At 43.1% G+C, this 24278-nt stretch overlaps 1 protein-coding gene across 1 annotated transcript; it reads right to left on the bottom strand.

Moving 5' to 3' along the window:
- Window positions 1–2563: 2563 nt before the first annotated feature.
- rbm18 (RNA binding motif protein 18) lies at window positions 2564–24124 on the bottom strand. The gene is made up of 6 exons (XM_083793025.1): window positions 23948–24124; window positions 22558–22671; window positions 11634–11760; window positions 9888–9968; window positions 4782–4885; window positions 2564–2903 (listed from the first exon to the last, which is right to left on the bottom strand). Exons 2-6 carry the CDS (start codon window positions 22662–22664, stop codon window positions 2711–2713), a joined length of 612 nt encoding a protein of 203 aa, XP_083649151.1. The 5' UTR covers window positions 22665–22671; window positions 23948–24124; the 3' UTR covers window positions 2564–2710.
- Between the last annotated feature and the right edge of the window lie 154 nt (window positions 24125–24278).

Here is a 24278-nt window from a genome sequence, read left to right as displayed (position 1 = left end):
CCTACTGAACAGTCCAGAGACCACAGCCCTACTGAACAGTCCAGAGACCACAGCCCTACTGAACAGTCCAGAGACCACAGCCCTACTGAACAGTCCAGACCACAGCCCTTACTGACCAGTCCAGACCACATCCCTACTGAACAGTCCAGAGACCACAGCCCTACTGAACAGTCCAGAGACCACAGCCCTTACTGAACAGTCCAGACCACAGCCCTTACTGAACAGTCCAGACCACAGCCCTTACTGAACAGTCCAGAGACCACAGCCCTACTGAACAGTCCAGACCACAGCCCTTACTGAACAGTCCAGACCACATCCCTACTGAACAGTCCAGAGACCACAGCCCTACTGAACAGTCCAGAGACCACATCCCTGGCCTACTGAACAGTCCAGAGACCACAGCCCTATACTGAACAGTACAGAGACCACAGCCCTTACTGAACAGTCCAGACCACATCCCTACTGAACAGTACAGAGACCACAGCCCTACTGAACAGTCCAGAGACCACAGCCCTACTGAACAGTCCAGAGACCACAGCCTATACTGAACAGTCCAGAGACCACAGCCCTACTGAACAGTCCAGACCACAGCCCTTACTGACCAGTCCAGACCACATCCCTACTGAACAGTCCAGAGACCACAGCCCTACTGAACAGTCCAGAGACCACAGCCCTACTGAACAGTCCAGAGACCACAGCCTATACTGAACAGTCCAGACCTACTCTGAGACACAGACCAAGTAGACAGAAATTGTGCCATCTCAAAAGGACCAATTATAGGACGATAGGTTGAAAACGGGTGAAGTTCTCCTTTACAAAAGGAAGAGAGAAAGAAAAAAATATATACTTTGAAAAAAATCTTTTTCAAAGTATATTTTAGGTTGTGGCTCCTGAACCAGTACTATAGTTAAACGTAACAAGAGTGATGAGATAGCCCGGATTATACAGCAGGCAAGGGCATGGCGTGGTTGGTAGGCAGATATACGGTAGCTCAAACTGGGAAAAAACAAACAGTTAATGTGTTTTAAATGACTGAAAAATGCGGGAATATAAATTAAAATCGTTACAGCCCTCTCAGTCTTCAGGAAACTCAATCGCCTGCATAAAAAAAAAGTGCATTATGAGTCACCAATACATATTTGACATTTACGATGTTGCCTCATTTGTATCTCCAGCTAAAATGATATTGAATACATCTTAATTCATTATTCATATCACCCTGTCCTACTACAGACTGAATTTAGATTCAAGTTTAGCAGCTCGATATTATTTTCTTGGGTGGTTTGGGCACTATATATAAAATATATATCGGTATACAGATTCATAGGTACAAAGGAGACCTCGTTTTCCCCCTTTGGAGTTTCCCAGCAGGTTAAATTTAGGCGGGTTTAGTGTGATTATGGTCTGGGTAAGGATGTGGGAGGGCTTAAAATGAGTGCCTCTTGGCAGCTCCATCTGGCTGTGGACAATTTAAACCTGCCTGGAACCCAGTTTCTAACTGGAGTTGGCTTTAAACAACCCTCCCAGATTCGTGACCTGAACTTACTTAACAAACCATACCTAAACATAACCATTATCTAACCCAGTGGTTCCCACATTTTTGTCATGTCAAGGGACCCCCAAATCGACACTCTTTAGCCCGCGGACCCCCATTTGAAGAGATATGCCAAGGACCCCACCCCCGCCTTAAGAGAATATCTTTACGGCTCTAGCACTGATTCTCAACCCGTTTTATTTCAAGGACCCCCCAGTTTGACATGCATATTAGGCTACAGATGCCCATGTAATGCCATTTGTATCTCTGGGACTCCCAATTTATAATGTGAAATCAGTGTTAATGTAACTCTGAGAGTGTACAAATGGACCCGTTAGAGTGCATTTGGTACCATTTGTAAACTCTCAGGAGTTACAGACCCATAAGGGTCCATTTGGTTCCAAAATATTATTTGGCTGGGGACCGCCTGGAACTCCCTCAAGGACCCCTGGGGGTCCCCAGAACCCCACTTTGGGAACCACTGATCTAACCAAACGCATAAAACAGAGCCATTTTTTTCTTTAGCTTTATACCTGAATTTAGCTCAGTGCCACTCGGCTCTGGCCTTTTGTGCAAAGCATTGTGGGTATGACAGTGCAGGTTCAAGGAGCCACTAACCATTTACTTCCCTTGCATCTTGACTGATGGATAACGGGTGTGCCGACTGGAGTCTAAAAGAACATCTCACCTTACTGCAACAAATATGTAAAAAAAAAAACATTCATGTACTTGGTACCTGGTGAAGAAGAAATATATGCAGTGAATCAAAAAAAAAAAAAACACAGACTGCAGTGCTGACCATTTAACCCATTCTGACCCGAGATCAGATTCTAAAAATGTCTTCTACATCCCGACAGTTTTCTGAAAAAGCTATGCTTTAGCAATTTAAAAATAGCAGATCTACAAGCTCATAGCACGCCACCGAGTGGCGCGCTACGAGCTTGTAGGTCTGCTAGCTTTGAAAAATCGAAGAACGACTGACATAGAAACATAGCTTTTTTAGAATCTGATCTCAGGTCAGAATGGGTTAAGCTTTCACTCTTATCGTTCATGATTTACATTGCATCGTCAACAAAGATGGTGAGCGAGTGTGTGTGTGTGTGTACTGTGTGGTGGGGTTGGGGTAGCTGAGGATATCCAGAGAGAGAGAGAGAGAGAGAGGGAGGAAGGAGGGGGTCATCTTCGATAGTTGCGGAAGGGCCGGCTCCGGTTGCTGTTGTTGTGGTGGTGTCCTCTGGAGTACGGCTCCCAGCGTTTCCTCTCCGGAGGCTTGTTGTAGACGTAGGGCGACGGGCCGGCGTACTCGTCGTCAGGGTTCTCGTCCATCATCTGCAGCTTGGCCTCGATGGCGCGGATCTTAGCACTCGTACTGGAAGGAGGAGGAGGAGGAGGGAAAAGAGGAGGCGTTGGCAACGGCAATAACCCATTTAGACCAGACGTCGAAAAAGTCTTCTAAATCATGACAGTTTGCACATAATTCCCCAGAATTATATGCATTTGTCCACGGACCCCCATTTAAAACTATGTTGTTCCAGGAAGCACATTTGTTTTGTTGAAAACGTTCGCTCTGAAAGAATATATATATATATTCAAAGATTTGCGACACATTTTCACGACAGCAGACCTACAAGCTCATAGCTCATATACGAGCTTGTAGATCTGCTATGTTTCAATAGCTAAAGTATATAACACAATGCTTGGAAACACCAAAAAAGGGGTTCCCGCCCGAAATGGGATAAACACAGGAGGGTTGCAATACAAGTGCTGCCGACGGTGACAAATGGCTTTGCGAGGAGACAATATGTGGGGAGAGTGTATGCGGACTGGAGAGAGGGACACAATTATAGATTTTCCCCTCGTTGTGGAACGAAAAAGGACAGGACATTCTTTCCCCCCCCCGGGTGGGTGAGAGTGGTCAGAATTAGACATTATAGATTACCAGTTGCACTGCGGGGAAAACTGTGGAAGAAAAACATTTGTTTAAATTAAAATGCAGAAAAGCGAGGGAGACGTCACGTTACAGTGGAGGCAAAATGGCGAGTGTATGAGATAGCAAATTAGAGTTTGAAAGAAAAGGGCTGACAGGGGAGGATGGGAAGAGAGAGAGAGAGAGAGAAAGTCAGGAGGGAAATAGTGTGTTTATGTTTCACCTTTTCCTCTCTTTCCCCTCTTGTGCTGTGCGGGGGAAGAGTGGTTTTGAAGTTTACATTAAGTGAAGTGTGGAGCCTTTCCTGAGGTGTGCCATGTGAAGGCCTGCCCCCACCCCAAACACACACACACACACACACACACACACACACGCACGCACGCAAATTCCGGACAAGCCGTTTTCTTACCTTAAACTGACATTATTATTATATTCACGAACGAGTAGTACAGGTGAAAAAAAAAAGGTCATAATTCCATCTCGAGCCCACCGCAACTCCCGAGCGTGAGCAGTGGGTTTAACGGTATAAATTGCTTATCTTTTTAGGTAGACATTGTCTTTCATGATGTTGCATTAACCCATTTTGGTGTTAGCATCATGTCGTGCTTTAGCTATTGAAAAATAGCAGATCTAACGGCTCATCGCGCGCCACCGAGTGGCGCGCTACGAGCTTGTAGGTCTGCTATTTTTGAAAAATCTAAGAACGACTGACATTTTTAGAATCTGTTCTCAGGTCAGAATTGGTTAATCAGACCAGTGTGTGTCCAGTGGAAACCTCGTATGAATCTGATCTCAGGTCAGAATGGGTTAACGGTATAAATCGCTTATTTTTTAGGTAGACATTGTCTTTCATGATGTTGCATTAACTCTCCACAGTGTTTTGTTCCAGCAGTTCAACCCACCGTGCGTGCTCGGAGATGCGGTGTGCTCGGGATGGAGTTATGACATCTTTCACCTGTACCATTCGTTCTTGGATAAAACATCAGATTAAGCTAAGAAAAACGCTTGTCCTAACCCTAACAAAAGAAAAACACACCCGTGTGAACCGAGTGATGCAACTCCCCTCTCCCCCCTCCTCTCTCTCTCTCATTAGCAGGCAACAGTGCAGCACTAATACTCTCTCTCTCTCTCTCTCCGTTTCTGGCACAACAGCGCCCCTACTGGTAGTCAGTCATACTGGTGCTCATGAACACACACATAGGCACATACATAGGTGAACCAACACATAGGTGAACACGGACATTGCTGTTCCTTGGAGTGGTTGCACCACTCAAAATCTATGTGTCTGCGTGTGTGTGCGCGTGTGTGTGCAACACCAACCTAAGGTGGTTGGTGGTCACAGGCCCCTCCTCCGCTGCGGCGCTGCTCGATGGCTCCAGGCTCTGTGGCATGGTCTTGTCTGTACGAAAACCTCCTTCAAACCTCTGAAGACACACAGAATGGCCAGGCAGAGAGACAACAAGGCCCCGATACAGACAGGAGGAGACATGTGGAGGAATAGACGGAAATGAGACAGACACACAGACAGACACACACACACACACACACACACACACACACACAGTTGCAAAAGGATGCAAATAAAGCAAGCAATGTATGAAAGACAGACGGAGAGGAGAAAAAGCAGAGGGAGGGAGACAGACAAAAGCAAGGTAACAAAGAATCAGACGTTTATAATTCTACCAGATCAAAAGGAACAAGGGTTTAAGTTGAGAATGAACTGCAGCTTTCCTCCCCACACGGTTGAAATGCCACCCCGTTAAAAACAGACAACAACAACAGACAATTACACATTAAACATGCATTATTCAAATATTGTGTTTATAAGCATGCTCAGCCCCAAGCTGGCGCTCAAGAATTCAAGTATAGGTTTTTAGCACAGACTCCAATCGAGTCACAAAGTCACACCCTCAGGTGAAGTCAGCTTGGGGTTAGCTTCCACCTCTTAGCCAGCCAATTTTGATTAGAAAACATACATTAACCATTTCGGCCATTTGAAAAGAGCCTATATACAAGCTCACAATGCGTCGCATGTAGATCGGCTATCTTCAATAGATTTTCTACACATTTTGAACTTGTGAAATGGGACATTCTGCAATATGAACACTACATTTTGATGCCGATACTTTTGTACTTTTACTCAAGTACATTTTCAATTCCGTACCTTCACTTGTAACGAAATGGTTCTAAATTGCAGTATTGGTACTCAATTGAGTACTTTTGTCCACCACTGCGTCTTACAAATCACAAGCTCAAGGGGGGGCGGGGGGGGGGGGGTGGATATAATGGGAGCAGCCGGAGGATCAATAATAACCCGGCGAGGCTGCATTAATTCTTCTCAAAAACATCCTTCCAAACCTCCCGGCACCACCACCACCAGCAGCCAACACAGCATGCTGCTAACAACCTGTGGAGGATAGAGGGGGGAAAGAAAACACAAAGGGAACCGTTAAGACATTTGATTATTAATGCTCGACTCTTGATTGGTCAAATCGCTGAATTCAGCTGTGTCATTTCTGGATATTGACTGATCGGGCCAATTCTTTGGTCGTTCTTTTGACCAAATACCTCAAAATTGATATTGTGACAATAATAAGAATTGCATTTACATCACATCCAGACATTCTTTTTGCCTTAAAAGAATGCCCAACATAAGGACGCCAACTTCAAAGTGGCTTTACGATTTGTTTAAATTGAGACGATTATAAAATTATTTCCTTTGATCCACATAAGGAGTCGGACAAAAGTACGAGAGCGTGCACACACACACACACACACACACACACACACACACACACACACACACATCTTTACATATTACAGTCTAAAAAGAGAAGTCTAATATATGTATGCCCAAGAAGAATAGGTCTAAAAACAATTAGGTTTCCACCCTCCTGGACCCTTCCCTAGATCCCTTCCATCCACTTCTAAAGCTATGCATCAACCAACATGAAAACAGATACTTAGTAGAGTTCTCAATCTCTGCCCGAACCCAACCCGGCCCGACATTTTCGGGCTCTGTGATTTTCTGTGATTTTCTTTTGTGTTATTTTATTTGTATTTTCTTTTTTTTTTTACATTACAATAAAAATAACAATGTTGTTGTTTGTGTAATGTATTTATGAAGAGGGCTGAGCTGGTGAATTTTGGCGATTAACTTTTACAGTTTAGGCTACTATATTATGTGACCGGACTGCATGGTGGAGGAGGAGGCAGCAGCAGCGACCCAAATGAGTTGCTTAGTGCTCAGCATCAAAGTATATAACTTAAGTTAACTTGCCATATGCTTAAATGTTCTATACGACCATCGCTTCATCTGCAATAGCTCGTTTTGGAAACGTCGGGGCTTAACGAGACACTGCCGTCTCGTTGAACCCAGCTGGGTGAATAACCTAAATTACCTAAATCAACGTCACCACGGTAAATGCTCCATATGACTATGAAAGCGCTAATGTTAATGTTCACTGCATACACGTAATATAGTTACATGATGACCAAGCAATGTTTTACAGTCCACTGTAGGCTACAGCTATTTGGTTTCCAAATCGTAGTGCGGTACAGCAATTTAATTTCCCCATCGTAGCGCAGCGCGCCTCATTGTCTGCCCAAAAGAACAGATCTGAAAGCTGTCGACACGCAACCGAGCGGCATGTTGATTGTTTGTATGTCTGTTAGACAACGCACATTACGCGTGGTGGTATGTGGGTTTGAGAGGCAATGACTAATGTAAACTATATAGGCCTACAGTAGCCTAGTAGATTATAGCCAAGTTAACAGTCATAATATTGTATATAGCTCTGTTCGGGACTGTTGCACAACGTTAGCCAACGGTGAATGATGAAAAAGTTGCACTTTGTTAACGAGGACAGTATTGGACATATTAACTGCGTCACTTCAGAGGATCGCTGCTACTTTGATTCAAAGATGTTTACTCTCCCCTGGAAATCGCTGGAAACCATTAGAATGTTGGAAATGGAACATTATCAGCCAATTAACGCGAGTTACATAAATCTTTTATTTCGGCGATTAGTCCGTTCACACTCGCCTCAATAACATTTGAACCATGGCGCGAGGCCATATAGTGGCATTTTTCTTTTTTTTCACTCTGGCTTTTTCGGGACTAACATTATGGTAATGTTTAGGGTCGGGCCTAGCCTCGGGCCGACCCAGTTAGGGTAGGGCCGGGCCTTAATTTTCAGGCCCAATGAGAACTCTAATACATAGTACAATAGTGCTCTCTCTGTGACATCTGACACCACTCCCTAAAACACACATTTTAAGACTGTTATTAATTTATAATTATCTGTCCCAACATTTTGCTGTTTGTACTTGTACTTTTAGTCTGAAATAGATGTAATATATAGTAGAGTGTTTATACTAGGCCCCTAGCCTAGTGCTATTGTGTGTGTGTGTGTGTGTGTGTGTGTGTGTGTGTGTGTGTGTGCATGCGTAAATGTTTCATGAACAACAATCATGTCCGTCACAAAAGTATAAACTACAAAACTAAAATGTGATTTCGCAGTGGCATCAAAGATGCATAGCCTGGTTTCAAGGAAAAAGAACAATGAAAATCTCACAGCCAACATTCCATCATTTGACATTCTTGGACTTGCATATTTGCATGCAGGTTAGAGGTTAAAAAAAAAAACCCCAACGGACACTAGTGAATGACATAGGGAGTTCAAAATAATGTAATGGTCAAATGAGTCATAATTAAAGATTGGGGATGTATTCCCCGCTTGTATACGATATGATATAGTGAAAAGAAGACTTCCGCAAAGACTGTTACTATTCCAAGCAGGTGCGTATAGCAGACAAGACGGTATAGATATAGGACGAATCTGGACAGATTGGACCAGCGCCTAACACTTGGCAGGTTCAAGAGAATACTTTACTAAAGAGCAATGCAATGTTTTGGTCGCGAGACCTTCCTCAGGCCTGAGGAGACATTGGAAGAGTAAGCCAGGTTAAACCAAAATGACTGTTAATGATCTGATTTATTGTACTGTGTGTTGTCTTTGAGGCAGCTGCATTGACCTTGACCTAGCCTTTCTTTCTGTGTGTGTGTGTGTGTGCACGTGCGAGTGCTTGAGTGCTGGGTGTGATTTGTCCCTATACAGGATATCCCTTCACCCTTGACCAGCACGCTAGCTGTCTATTGTCAAAGAGACATGGGTTTGGCCGCTCGTATCCGAATAAATGCACTGTACCTCTGACCGACTACTGTCCCGTTAGCATGGTGAGATACGATGACAAACAAAATGCTAAAGACGTGTACAGGCGTCTTTTGGTCTTTTTTTTATTGATATATCCTTTCCTTGACATATCCTCTCCTTGCACGCCTTGATTCGCTCATGCGTTCTGCCGTTCACTTCCCTGTTTGCGGCTCCGAAAGAATTGCTCCTAATCTAGGGAACTCTCCGTGGTTTTGACCAGATGGGCAATATGTTCCGTCTTCATTTCTGACTTCAGCATGCCTCTCGTTTGGAATATTAACGCTTCTAGAGAGAATTTAGCGTGACCAGCGCGAGGTGAGAATGGAAGATTATGCCTCACGTAATCTTCCACAGCGCCGGCGGAAGGCGGGGCTTTTCAGAGTAAAATCTGCCATGTTTGCTGGCACGCTAGCGCCTATATTTTGAAATATGCTAGCGCGCCGCATCCGCTGTGTTGAATTGTATGAACACACAGTTGTTGTTCCCATGCTTTCCGTGTGTATCCTCGCCATGACAATTAGAGGTGAAGGATAATTGAGCAAAGTCTTTCACCTTTCACACCAGAGACTGTACGCTGTTTATAGTTAAGGGACGCAATGAAACAACGACCTCTGCATCCACGGGATGCACTACTGTACCGTTTTTTATTCTAGTTTTTTTTTGTTAGCTTTAGTTATAATAATCATTTCTTCTTCCGTTTTCTACATGAATATAACAACATTATAACCATATAAAATGAAATGGGAGTTAAATGCTGCAATTTGTTTGTATTCAGACCTGCACAGGGACAGTGCACATAGACATCAAAGGGGGCTTCAGCCCCTGCCCTTCAACCCGTCTGTAAAACTGTAAATCTGCTCTCTCCAGACCACGAATGCAGCATTTACTACATGGTGAAAGAAATGCAAATGCCACTCCTTTCCTTTCCATGCCATGCCGGAATAATTCATTCAGGAGAATTGCTTCTTTTATGAAGTCTCCTGAACTTGAACACATTTTGAAATCCATGTCGTTACACCACATCTCCACTATAGCTAAAGGGCTTGTAGATCTGCAATTTTTTGTCCAAAAGTGCCCTCTTACGGGATTACAGCCCCCTGCCTCTCCAACACTCTCTGCACGTCCCCTGTACTTGTCCTGTACGTCCCCTGTACTTGTCCTGTACACATCACTTGCCGCATTTACTGTTGCCATTGACACTCACCTTTACCTGAGCGTGTGCCCAGCGCACGACCAACTTCTTGGATAAAGCTAGCTTCCCATTTAGACACCGGATAGCCCTCTCTGCCTCCTATATAGACAGACAGACAGACAGAAACACATGCTTCATTTGAATGACAATCATAAAATCAGCCAGGATGATTGCACTAGTGTCATTAAATCATTAAGTCTTTACAATGCCGGGGGGATAGCTAAAGGCGACAATAAATGATGATGTATTGCATTACTTAGAGACAGAGCGAGAGAGAGGCTGGCTGCCGCCATTACAAATGATGATAATTTACTGCAGTGTGTGTGTACCGAGTGTGTCTGTGATAAACACACACTTCCTCTGTGTAAGCGTTTGGCAAATGAAAAACGCTTTTAGAGCATACAGTATGAGGACATCTTTCCTGGAACTGTACACTTCATTCACCTGTTCCTCCTCTCATCTCGCACCTGATTTTAATTAGGGACACACTTACGGCGGGGCTAGACCAGGCGCGTTGCGTCTCCGTCACGTGCGTCAAAAAACGAACCGGGGCAATTTTAATGCAGTCACGCAACGCAACACTTGTAGATCTGTTATCTTACTGGTACACATTAGGCTGCAATCACACTGCCCGTTTGGCGAATAAACGACTTGGGTTACATATTGTGTGATGTTATACATGTTTTGGAGGGAAAAAAAAGTTTTTCATTAACTAAATCAATAGCCAAAAACAATGCATAGCCAACAATATGTTCAGGACCCTTGATAAACTCCAGTCCAAACCTTTTCCAGGACTCTAAAATGTTTTTTTTCCGCCCAATTTCAACATATTTCCAGGAATTTCATAACCGTGGAACAATAGTAAAATATTTCTGCCCCCCCGAGATGTAGCGGAGAAAAAGTATTGAAAATTGGAAATAGACAAGTAAAGTAAAGTAAAAAAAATCCGCAAAATTGCACTGAAGTAGAACAGGTACAGTACTTGAACATGCAATGTAGTTAATTTCCACCACATGTGAGTCTGATCCTAGAGAACCAACATAGAGGTCTCCCAGGGTCCATTTGGTTCCATTTGTACACTCTCAGAGTTAAATTAACATTGATTTTACAATATATACACTGGGGTCTCAGAGATAACCGTAGCCTAATTCAGGTCAAACTGGGGGGGGTCCTTGAAATGAAAATGGTTGAGAATCACTGCTATAGCCGTAAAAACCTTTTATCATGGGGGGGTGGGGGAGGGTCCTTGGCGTATATTTTCAAATGCGTGGCTAATGAGTGTCAATTTGGGGGTCCTTGACATGAAAAACTTTGGGAACCAGAACCACTGGTACCACTGGTACTGTATGCATACATGCACGTATGTACAGTACGTACGAACAAGTGTTGTTTTCGTCGACTAAAACTAAGACGAAAAATGTTCGTCGACTACCTTTTTTTCCACCGACGAAAGCTAAATGGAAACTAAAATGAAAACCAAGCTGTGATGACTGAAACTAAGACTAAATTTAGTGACAATTTCGTCAACAAATGAAAACTAGACTAAAAGTGGACAAGAGATCCAGTATAAGTCATTTTACACTTGGTTGCATGCTGAAAATAGCAGATCTACAAGCTCACAAATGACGACGGCATCGGAAACTAGAACAACACTAGCACATTCCAGGTGACTAAAATATGACTAACACTAAATGAAGCTTCAGTTTAAAGATTTTTTATCGCAAAAACAACACTGTAGTGGAACAGACAGTCAGGTATACGTACCTCTCTGGTGTGGAAGTTGACGAAGCAGTAGCCCCGAGGCTGTCCCTCCATAGGCCCAGACTTATGGAACAGAAAGTCAAACTGTTTCACGCTGCCGAACCTCTCCAGCAGCTTCACCAGGTGGTACCTGGGTGGAGAACGGCATAGATATAGATATAAATAAATAAAAAGAGATGCCTCATTGGCCGCTGCAGTTCGTCGGAGCGTTGTGTGTTGAAGGAGGGGCCGGAGAATTTACACTATAAGGAAGTACGTCGGAAGTGTGGAAGGCTACGTTACGTCGCGCTGCCACTCAAGTGATTACTTAAAAAATATTTTTTTAAGAATTACAAGAAGAATGGCCGAAGAAAAGGTGAAAGTAATTTAGATTATGTAGTGTTGAATTTGTGAAAGGTGCTTTTAGAATTTTGACCGATCCAATATTTGATTGAAAACAATTTAAAATGATTTGAACTCTGTCACGACACCTAACTCACTCACCCCAGGCAAGCCCCCAGGTCATCGTGACATCAGCCCAGGTCATTGTGACATCACGTGACATCAGAGATGGATATATAGTAAATGTGACCTGCTGTCGCAGTTAAGCCCATTATGGGGATCCCTGATGTCACCAATATTGGCCAGCAACTCATCTGACCTCAAACCTCAGATATATGGATATATGTCAGAACCTGTTCTGATATTCCATATGTTGATCCTTCCCCATCCATCCTTCCTCGTCAATGTCTCCCTTTTGACTTATACCTGTCCATTCAAACTAGGCGGGCCTGCCCCAAAGTTATTAGTGCTGCCGGCAGCCGGCGAAAACTAGAGTTCTGAACGGGCCAGAAAACTAAGGCCCCGGCCCTACCTGGGCCCTCATCAAACCCCTGTACACTCAAGAGAATGTCCCCGCTACCAACCTTAGATTTCCATATACTGTATTGAGCTGACCTGATGTTGATCTGACCTCATCAAACCCTGTACACTCAAGACATGCTCCTTATATGGGAAATACAGAATGAATTCTAATTATATTTAGGCTTGGATAATTTCACATCGCTGCATTGCATTGCTGCACGGCCGAATCACGATGCATTCATTATTTTTGGGGGGACACAACAAAACATGCTATTATTTTTATGTCTCATTGACGCTTGATGTATTTGTCTGCGGGGTCAGTCAGCTGTAGCAGGAGGCCTAATGAGAATGCCAGCTTTCTCCCCCCAAACACCTTGTTAGCTGCAGGACGGCCGGCTTGCAGGCCGGGCTGACAGTAAATCTCTCATTGAGACAATACAGAGGATACAGTAGCAGGACAATGAGGGAATAAAACAGAGGAAGCATTAGTCCGTCCGTCCGTCCGTCCCCCAGCACAAACAAGTGACTGACTGGCTACAGCTGCCGAGCGCCACGCTATACTACTGAACACGGATCATGCGCTCAGTGGAAGAATATGCAATGTGTGTGTGTCGGAGAGCTCACGTGTGCATGTGTGTTACTGATCAGCGCAACACAATACGCCCATGAGAAAGTTTCTTGCGGAGGTGGGACCAGCCCGCCCGCCTGGCCGGGCAATGAGTTCAGGGTCACCTGCTACGTCCACATCCTTAAGTATCGCTACTGTAAACATCTGTCATCTGGGCTATGGATGAGAAAGCTTAGACTGTGGAGTCATATGGATGTGTCATATGGATTCTGATTGATAGCTGGTGTGTTGCGGAAAGTTTCTATGAAATAAGCAAGCTTAAAGCTCCACAGACATAGCATTACACTTATAGTACGGTACGGCAGGTGGAATACGCTTTTATGAAGTGCACTTTATCAAGAGAAATTATGAACCAAATATATATATACAATATACATTATTAAGAGAATTGCCAATTCACTTTTTTTTTTTTTTTTCAATAGCGCTTTTTTAGGTTAGGTAAAATCGATATTCTCTACTTGACCCTGTGACAGGGCAGGCCTGAGAATGACCCTCAGGTGTTTGTATAAGAGTTCCAGAGACATTTTGGCTGCAGCCTTTTTTTATTGTTCCGTTGCTGAAACAAACGGTTATTTTTAATCCTGGAAAGCTTTCTCTGTCTCTGGGTGTGTGTGTGTGTGTGTGTGTGTGTGTGTGTGTACGGCACGCCCCAGTTGAGTGACCATGAATGTGTTTTAATGACGTTAATGTGTGAGCTAGCATTTGCATGTGTGAATGGGATCGGATGTGGGATATGGGGGTGAGGTGTGGGGGGGGGGTGGGGGCTGTATGTATGTCTTCCCCCCAGTCAACAGCTCCCCAGAGGACTTCAGTCCAAGAAGAGAGTTTCTCCCTTTCCCAGACAACACCCTGCATTGAGGCAAGGACCCCCCCCCCCCCCCCATGCACCGTGTATGGCAGTGTTGATTTCGGCGGCTAAAACTAAGACGAAAAATGTTCGTCGACTACCTTTTCTCACTGACGAAAACTACATGGAAACTAAATGAAAACTAAGCTATGATGACTAAAACTATAAAGAATACATATACTGACAATTGTCAACAAATAAGAACTAGACTGAAATGTTAGGAAGGGACTAGTGGACAAGAGATCCAGTATAAGTCATTTTCAGTGTTGTGACTAACGCCCTTACATGCGTTACGTTACATAACGTAATTACTATTTGCAGTAACTTGTAACCTAACGCTTTACATTCCCCATTCCATAACGGCCTTATAGTTATTGTGCGAGCGTTACCCGCGTTATGGCGTTATGTCAACTTATGTGATCAGTGAAAAGTCTCGCAGTTCCGTGAGTCTATCATACTACATCATGCGTCTCTGTGCTGCTGACTGCAGTGCAGAGAGAGAGCACTCTGTGTTGACAGTTTCGTTTGTGCTGCCTCTCATACTAGCCTGAGTCAGCCCACATGGCTTACACCCTAACATGATAAAAGCACGTCGCAGAAGAGGTCATTGATTGGCTAACGTAGGGACAGATTTCAGGGTAAGCCAATCAGAGACAGTCTACAGGGTGGGCGGGCTTACTGGGTTTTGTAAACAGTAACAGTTTTATTCACAGACACACGAACCCTTGTAACACATACATAGATACTATACACAGACAGAAATCGCCGGTAGAACGAAAATCATAATACAGTACCACACGCTAAAATGGCAAATGCGGAGCATGACAGCGAGATCGGTTGCTTTGGGAGTTGGAAATTTAAACACTATTTTGAGTACTTGCGACCCAAGGACGACAAAAACATTGAGGTGAAATGTAAATTGTGTGGCGGACATAAAACATTGTCCTCAGCCAAAAAAAGCAACGCAAACCTCCTAAAACACCTCAATACAATCCATGAGGCTACGAGACTTGTGGAAGTTGTGGCCAGGCCCATACCCATAGAAGAAGAATCTGATGGACCAACACCACCAAAAGTTCCAAAACAGACAAAGATTGATTTTACACAGCAGAAGCATCAGCATGTCACCAAGAGTCATCTTGACAAAATGATTGCAAGGTATGTTGTTGAGGAAATGCTTCCCCTCTCAACCGTGGAGTCTGTTTCTTTCAGAGCACTGGTCAGCAACATACCAGTGAAAGCAGGGCCAATGTGCAGAAAAACATTTTCAAAATACCTGGACAGTGAATATTCTAAAATGGAAGATGAGCTCAAAAATACATTTGATAAATTAGAATATCTCTCGACCACTGCAGATATATGGACTGCAAATAACAAAAGCTTCCTTGGTGTAACTGCACATTGGATAAATCCTGAGACCATGCAACGTGGGAAAGCAGCCCTGGCATGCAGAAGGTTCAGAGGTCGGCATACTTATGACAGTATTGCAACTGCACTTGATGATATTCACTCATCTCATGGCATATCACAGAAAATTACAGCAACTGTTACGGATAATGGATCCAATTTTGTCAAGGCCTTTAAAATGTACAGACCACGTGATGAGGAGGATGAAGATGATGCAGAGGATGATGATGAGGTGACCTTTATAGACATTGGAGATATACTGCTGAATGGTGCTGATGATGCTGAAGTGGATGATGTGATTGCTTTACCCCCACATCTGAGATGTGCATCACACACATTAAACCTCATTTCGTGCAATGATATGGATAAGTGGTTGCAGTCAACACCTGCAACAAAAGCAGTCTACAGAAGTGCTACCGCAAAGTGTGCTGGGTTGTGGAACAAGACCAGCCGATCAACAGTGGCCTCAGAGCTCCTGGAGGACATCGTTGCAAAGAAGCTGCTGGTACCTTGCACAACCAGGTGGAATTCGTTTTACGATGCCCTGGCTCGAATCTCTGGGATACCGCTGGTGGATTTGAACACCCTCTCCTCCAGACTACAGCTGAAATCTATCAATGAAAAGGAACATCTATTTCTCAAAGAGTACTGTACCGTCATGAAGCCACTTTGCAACGCACTGGACATTCTTCAGGGAGAAGAAAACTGCTATTATGGCACACTCCTACCCACACTGGAAACGGTGATGTCCAGGACTCTGGAAATGAAGAATGGACTGCAAATCCTTGTTGGCCTACCAGATGCAGTTGTGGAGGTGAGAACTGTGATTGCCAATTTCATTTTATAAATGCACTCACTTGGGTAGGCTGTGTGACAGACAGCCTACATGTGGATGTGTGAGACAATAAATCTGCAAAGCATTTTAGCTCTAAAGTGTAAATGTAGGTTAGACGGACCTACACATTTTGTGGCCCTGAAATAAAATTAATTATGGAACTATGCATGTAAATGTATAATGCATTTTCCTTTTCCCCCTTAAAAAAAAGCTATGCTCATTATGTACAAATTATAATAAATACTAAATAACTGAATAATGTTTTGTTTTTGTCTTGACTCTTGTTATATATACGTACATATCATTTCAGGCAATCAAGACAAGATTCACAACTGTTCTTGAGAGTGAAGATGCTGTCCTGGCTGCGGTGACACTGCCAAAGTTTAAGCTCCGCTGGTTGCATGACAGGGAGAGGAAAGACCAGGCGAAGGCAAGGCTTATCTCAGAATGCCGAAAACAGGAGCAGGAACCAACCAACCAACCAACACCAGAGCAGAGCACTGGGGCTGCCAAAGAGGGTGACTTCTTTTCCCTTTCAGATGATGAGGACATCTCTTCCCCTGCTGAAATTGAAGTAGCTGATTACCTCAAATCAGGAGCGACAGGGATTGACACTCTTAACAAATTTCCTTTGATAAAGAAAATATCTCTTAGATATAATGCAGCCACTCCATCCAGTGCCCCAGTAGAAAGACTCTTTAGCCTGGGTAGCCTGATTTTATCTCCAAAGAGGAACAGGCTATCAGATCAAAAGTTTGAGAGGCTTCTCCTCATGAGATTCAACCATTGGTTTGAGAGCTAGGAAGGAAGAAATTAACAGATGGAGAGGAGAGGAGATTTGGAGATGGGTACAGACTCAGAGAGAGAGAGAGAGAGAGAGAGAATACATTATACCACCACTAGTGCCTTCTGCTGGAGTGTCTTTTTGTTTTGGAGTATTGTGTAAGGCTTAAGCCATTTGTGTTATTTTTGTTAAATACCTCTTGTGCATTATTTGCAAATCAGCAGCCTTACTGAAAATGTGAAAAGCATCTCAATGTGCTTATTTATTTTTATTTATAACTTTACGGTGTAAGAAGAGTGTACTCATTTTATTTGATTTTATTTATTTTCTTCATATTGCACTGACAGCACCATTTGTTAATTGTTTTGAAGGCAAGTTGAGGCTATACAATAAAGATGCCTGTCAAAATTCCTGAACATGTTTTATTGTTCCACTACATTTCATAATGTTAGGAGGGAGTTGTGTTTTCTCTTACTGTGCGAAAAGTAAAGTAAAGTAAAGTAAAGTAGTTACTTTCATAATTTACAGGTAAAGTAAAGTAACAAATTACTTTTTTAGATAAGTAACGATAACTATAATTCCTTACTTTTTAAAAGTAACTTCCCCAACACTGGTCATTTTACACTTAGTTGCATGCTGACAATAGATCTACAAGCTCGCGACGCGTTGTGAGTAGATCGGCTATTTGCAGCAAGTGTAAAAAACAGTCCTTACGACGACAAAACACATTTTAGTCGACTAAATCAACTGTAGATTTAGTCGACTAAAATTGTATGATATTTAGTCGACTAGAACTATAGACTAACACTAAGACATTCCAGGTGTCAAAAATGTGACTGAAACTAAATGAAAACTACTGAAAAGACTATGACTAAAACTAAATCTGCTGCAAAAAAAAAAACACTGGTGTATGGGACTCAACTGAGCCCAGCTGGGTAGAGGATTGAGGAATTGTGTGTATGTGCGTGCAATCCGTGCATGCATGGTACCAGCTCAAATCGACTTTCTTTTTGGATTTCCATCGATGAGAATTGTGGATAGCATCACCTGCATCAAAGTTCCAACTACCGAGATAATTGTCCGATTCGTCACTAGCGTCATTGCATCACAATGTACACCTCCCCTATACTGCATGGAAGCTAAATAATCAGATTCCTAACCACTAAGTTTAAACTTGATTGAAACAAATCAATATGGAGCCACTGCATGGTCCATTTATTTCTCACCTAAATTTGACTTTTCTGACAACATTCGAATCAGGAATTATGCATCCATCAAAACCGTTAAAAAATAGAATTGCATGAATGCATATTGAGCTTGTAGATTTCCTATTGTCGCTCAGGTTCACGTATTTGTAGAGATTTTAATGAAAAACACAACACTTCTGGATAGAGCGCCGAAGTCCTGACGTCACTCGCTCATCCCCTGGTTCATGGAAGTCATTTCTCTATGGAGAATAACATGGGGTCATCTTAAAATACTCTAATATAAGCACTGTGGTCCAAAAATAAACAAACTGTCTCTGCGTTATTGTCCGAGGTGTGTCTCTGTATCGTTTACGACCGTCAGTCACATTTGATACAGTCTGTTTCTAGCGAAAATGTAACTAATTGAGCAGGAGTGACAATAGCGTTTTCTCTCAGTCAGTTGATTCTTCATATCCATCAGAGTGAAACGGCCGGGGATGACATGTTTACTTTTCAAACATAGTTCTTATATCAGGCTATCTAAAAATCCCCCTATGGGGATTACAAGGCAAATTAAAAAAAAAGGACATGAATGAACCAGTGGACTTAGCACCCTCTACCGATATTGACGTCAGACTTCGGTGCTCTATAAGCAAGCTGGTCCACAATGGTCTCCTCCGGGGGGCTGTAAAAGGCTCCGGAGGAAGAGAAGGGAGGAAGGGGAGGAGGAGGTGGGACGGGTACCGTGCAGTGAAGGGGACGTCGAGGGCAAGACGAGAGGTGAAGGAAAGGGAGGACACAGAGGAGGAGGAAGAGGGGAGGTGAGAAACAAAAGGGAAGTGCAAAAGTAGGAGAGACACAGGAGGAGGTCAGAGGAAGACACAAAAGGATAAGACATATAGAGAAGAGGGGGGGGGGGAACGGGATCCCGGCCCCAGTTTGGTACAGAAAGGGCAGGCCTGTGGGACACTATAGAGCAGGGGTTCCCAAACCTTTTCAGGTCAAGGACCCCCAAATTGACACTCATTAGCCCCGCGGACACCAATTTGAAAAGATTTGGACTGAGGCCGATTCTAAAAAAACGCCTACTCAATACTTTTGAGTAGTTTTCTGAAAAACTTTTTATATAGCATCACATTTTTGAATACTGTACATACTGTACACCAGTGGTTTTCAACCTTTTTATACCACCACAGAAAATATATATGTCTCTCCAAGTACCACCATAATAATTGTTTTTGTTCCATTCCTAAGCCAATTTTGCTGCTGCTCTGAAGAAACTCTGTCTAATCAGCACAACTGATAATATTTCTAAAATGTGATTTATCCGTCCTCAAATCTTCTAACACTGCTAGGCGTGTCGTCATGCTCATTTCAGCACGGCCGGAGAGCCTATTTCAACCAATTGCTTGGTCAGAAGAACTACCTGTATTAATATAAATATTTCATTCCACTTTTGTCTTTTTTCTTCTTTTCTCTGCGTACCACCAGAGGGGGGCTCAAGTACCACCCTGGTTGGGGACCTCTGCTGTGCACTACAGAACCCCCCAAAAAGGGGGGCAACGTCCCGAAGGGTTAAAACCAGGGGGGCAGTCAGACAGATATTTTGTGAAGCCACTAAGGAAATCGGGATTTCCTGAAAGTTCATATAATGGCCTGTTGTGGCGCTGTCATTGGGCCCAAAAAAACCCCCATAGCCCCATAGAAGACCATGTATTTCGGCCCAACTTCACCTAGACTGTATTACCTTAATAAACATGGTCATGAATACTTTCTGCTTCCAGTCACTAGTTTAAAGTCTCATTTCTAATGTCATAATATTCTTTTTGGAAAATTATGGTCCCATTTATTTAAAAAAATGACCATAAAGTTGCGTATGTTCTGAGGGGCGTGGCTACCGTTACAGTCTATGATCAGGATTCCCCTCCCACTCGAGTCAAAATAAAAACCAACTAAGAAGAAGGGGGGGGAAGTCCCGCCTCGTTGTCTGGGCCAGCCAATGGCCAGCTGGGCCAAAACGGCTCTAGAAAGATGGCGATTTACAATTCAAGGACTGACAGGCTTCATTTTACGTTCATGTTAGACCCGGGGAACGCTTTGTCCATATTTTTTACAGTCTATGGTTAAAACACCAAAAAGGGGGTTCCCTGCGCTTCCCGCCCCAAAACGGGTTAAGACATTCAAGTGCCATTTCCCTTTAATTCATCTCGGTTTTGATATTGGCATTTCTTTGTCGAGTCATTTGGCCACTCTAGGACAAACACAAGGAGCAAAAGCCTATGCTGTCCATGAGCTAATTAATCTTCCCAATCAGCAGCAGGGGCCACGGGCATTTCTCTTGTTTTCCCTCCATACGGTGTTAGCGCTGGGCTATTTAAAGAGAAGCAGAGCAGGCAGAGGGGAAGGAAACGCCTGTCTAGACGCCCACCAGAGCTGAAGCCCATACATTCTCCAGCAGCCCCCCCCCCCCACCCCATTACCTCCCCCACATGGGCACAAACCCCCCCCCCCCCCCATTACCTCCTACCTTCTCTACATCACATCATATTATGAGAGGACACACACATAAGGGCATGTGTAAAGTCAATGCTACGATGTGCACTGCAAATACATACACATTAAAAAAAGTTGCCTACATTGACGCAAAGTCAAAACATGCATGCGTCTCGTGCACACACACACACACACACACACACACACACACACACACACACACACACACACAACACACCTTTGCTGGTGCTTAACCACTTTAACATGGGTGTCCCCATTTTGGGAATGTCATTACAGGCGAAAATTATGTGTTGTTTGTCGTTCTTTTTTTTCATTTATTATTTTCTTCTAAAAAAGACAAAGTATAAACCCAGGGCATTAAGTGTTTAAACGGATTAACACATACACACACGTGTGTGCCCAAACAAACACAAACACACCCCCCCCCCCCTCCAGGTTGACAGAAGGAGAGTAAACAGGGCAGGTGAGTGAGGAATGATGGCTGCCCCTCAGCAGAGCAGGTCTCCACGCCTCACTGCCTTTCTTTCACACACCCAGCCCTGTCTGCTAAGTCTCAGCCTCACACACACACATACACAGAGTTAATCAATCATGCAAGTACACACAATGTACTGCCTCTGTATAAGGCAGAGCCAGACAAGGTAAAAAACACGGTCTGAGGTTCATAACAGGGGCTTCCTTAAAGCGAATCAAACACTTGTTGCTGCTACATTCAAACACTAGCCTCGTTATTCATTCCATTAGCTGCGTGTGTGACTTCTATAGCAGTGCTCGCATAATGCGTTGGATCTTTTAGGATTGTTTTTTTATTATTCATTTTTTTCATTTATTGTGTTTGTGTTATCTGGTAATCTTGGATTATCTCATCATTACTGATCTTTCTAGATCCTTTTCAAGCCCCTCTGGGCCTTTTGTGTTATCCTTTACTGTACTGCTGTAATGTTATCAAACATTTTAAGTAGGGATGTCCCGATACTCTTTTTTCATTTCCGATCCGATCCCACAATTTCTGCGTTAGCCGATACCGATACCGAATTCCGATGCCAGTGTTGTGATCTCAGCTATATACCTCATGTTGTGTTTATAGCAGACTCCTCACTCAAATGTGCACTTGCAGTTTGGGCAACTCTAAAGCAAACTCCACATGCCCCAACATTTTATTTACCTGCCATAGTGCCACCCCCTTACCCCTGTGACGGATCGGTGGTTAGACCGGCATATTCGCCGATACCGAAATGACAAATATGGGCCGATACCAATACTTTTCCGATACAGTATCGAGACAACTCTAATTTTAAGTAATCAATCAATCCTGGATGCTGTGTACTCAACTAATTGTGCCTTTTCATGTAACCTACACTTATTAGCTGAATTCTGAAAGCTTCCAATCGTAAGCATACAAGTCTATCATGTTAGTTCATACTAGGATTAACTATTAAAATGTATTGATCAAATTCTCTCAGATTCACAAGAGACTTCTAATCAGCTCTGATGCATGCCAATCAGCCAAAGTAATCCTGTTCAAATAATTCAATTTGATGTAACAATTATTTCATCTTTTATCCTATATACTTTGTTGTACAATCAATAGAGAAAATAGACAGTCCACAATAAAATATACATGGTGACAAATTGTCACAAATTTTGATTATTTTTATGTATGGCAATTTTGCCTATATTAACTCTATAATTGCGGTACCATACGCATTCACTTTAAAAGACGGAGTTTGAATTCCTTAAAACATAATTTTTGGGGGGAAAAAATAAACATGATGAAACTACATGATGCAACATACATGGCAAAGAGATACAAGGTAATGAGATGGGGGGGGGGGGGGGAGGGAGGAAACCCCAGGTCCCTCAAGACGATAAATAAACTTACTCCGTGATTTTAGGGTCGATGTTCCCGATCCATAATCGATTCCCGTCATGACCCAAGCTCTCTGAAATGATGGAAGCATTCTCCACAGAGTCTGCCGCAGAAGACATGGATCCTCTGAGGGATGGGAAGGTGTGAGAGGTCTGAGAGAAACAACAACATGACGAAAGTAAAATAATTTAAAATAGATATTGAACCGACTAAGACCCGAGGTCGATTCTACAAATCGGTATTTCTCTAATCTCTTTCAGAATTCAAAATGATTCAACATATTTCAAACACTTTCGAGATCTTTCTAAAATGTTCACAAATAGAAGACGTACAAGCTCTCAGCGTGGCACGAAGTGACACGCTGTGAGCTTGGAGATCTGCTATTTTTGAATAGCCAATGCTAAAATGGAAAAAGAACCACCGCTCATCCGCTGAAAAAACTTAAGAGGTGCTGGAGCCACAAAGGGCACATGATAAAGAAATAAAGGGAAGCTCCGCACACAAGCAAGCTTTCGGTCTACTGACCTTCTTCAGGCATAGCCAATGCTCAAAGCTAAAATGACATTTTATGCACAGTAAAAACATTACCCAGTGTCAATGTATCCATTTGTATTCCATTGATATGAATGTACTGTATATCGCCGACCTTACAGGCATATGCAAAGGCTCAACTTATGTAATTTAGACAGCATGTTATGTAGACATAGCACTCTATAGAGCATACTACATAGTTTCATTGTACAGCTATTCTACCATTAGACGGATGTTAGGTTCTTAGCTTACTTGTGGTTTTTGATGACTATTTTTCATGTATTTGATGTATTACCATGTGTTGTTCTTGCTTACTGTAAAGCGCTTGTTGCTGGCTGTGGGTATACAATGTGGACCTTTGGTGTCTCTGTCTCAAGCTAAACAAAGCAAGGACCCTTACAGTCAATTTATTTGGTTCCATTTGGTTTGGACATTCTGAGTTAAATGAACACTGAGGATTTTACTGTAATAATGGTCATTAATATCCCTGAAATTAGAACAACACTGTGCTGTCCTGAGACTATTTTAAACACAGTTGACTGCTAATCTTCCGGGGGAAATTGAACAGTAACAACAATAAAACAGAGGTGTATTGAACTTATATACCCCAGCAATATTTACGTTTACATAACGTTAGACCGAATCCTGAGAGGAAAGACGACAAATACTCGTATTCTTTGGACTCTTCAAATTCGAAAACAAACGGGACACTTTAATACAGATATTTGTAATTGATTATTACCAGCCAGGCTCGATCCGAGCGTTAGCTTACTAGCTAACTAGCTAAAAGGCTAATAATAACACAAGGGTGATTGTTTACACCGAAAGATGCAGCAGGCTAACCACCGTCCAGCAGCAGCACATACTTTACCTCCTTGTTCCGTAAAACGTGTCCTTTGTGGAGAATTATATTCGGCTTGACTAAAACACACAAAATGTGTCAAATATTAATGAAGTATGACGATCGGATCAGAAGGGTTCCCCGGTCATCTCCCACGGTGTCTCTCTCTCTCCCTCCCCGGCTGCTGTGCTAACAGTGCTACTGCTAAAATACACTCTCTCTGTCTGTATGACAACAACGGCGCACACTGATTATGTCAGGAGTGAGAGACGCTTGGTTTGTTGTACACAGCAGTGAGTGGAGGCTGGAGCCCCTTTCGGAACCCCTGCCTCCTGTCTGCCTCATTTTTATCAGCCAAACA

Source organism: Protomyctophum parallelum (assembly GCF_964188405.1).
Source record: "Protomyctophum parallelum genome assembly, chromosome: 21".
NCBI lineage: Eukaryota > Metazoa > Chordata > Actinopteri > Myctophiformes > Myctophidae > Protomyctophum > Protomyctophum parallelum.
The sequence above is the reverse complement of the archived record's forward strand: the minus strand, read 5'-3'. Positions and strand labels throughout refer to the sequence as shown.

Coding starts and splice junctions, on each gene's coding strand:
- rbm18 (XM_083793025.1), bottom strand. CDS start 22,664: ATGTCTTCTGCGGCAGACTCTGTGGAGAATGCTTCCATCATTTCAGAG. Junction 11,761..22,557: donor ATCGACCCTAAAATCACGGA/GTAAGTTTATTT, acceptor TTCTCCACCCAG/GTACCACCTGGTGAAGCTGC. Junction 2,904..4,781: donor GTGACCACCAACCACCTTAG/GTTGGTGTTGCA, acceptor TCCTCCTTCCAG/TACGAGTGCTAAGATCCGCG.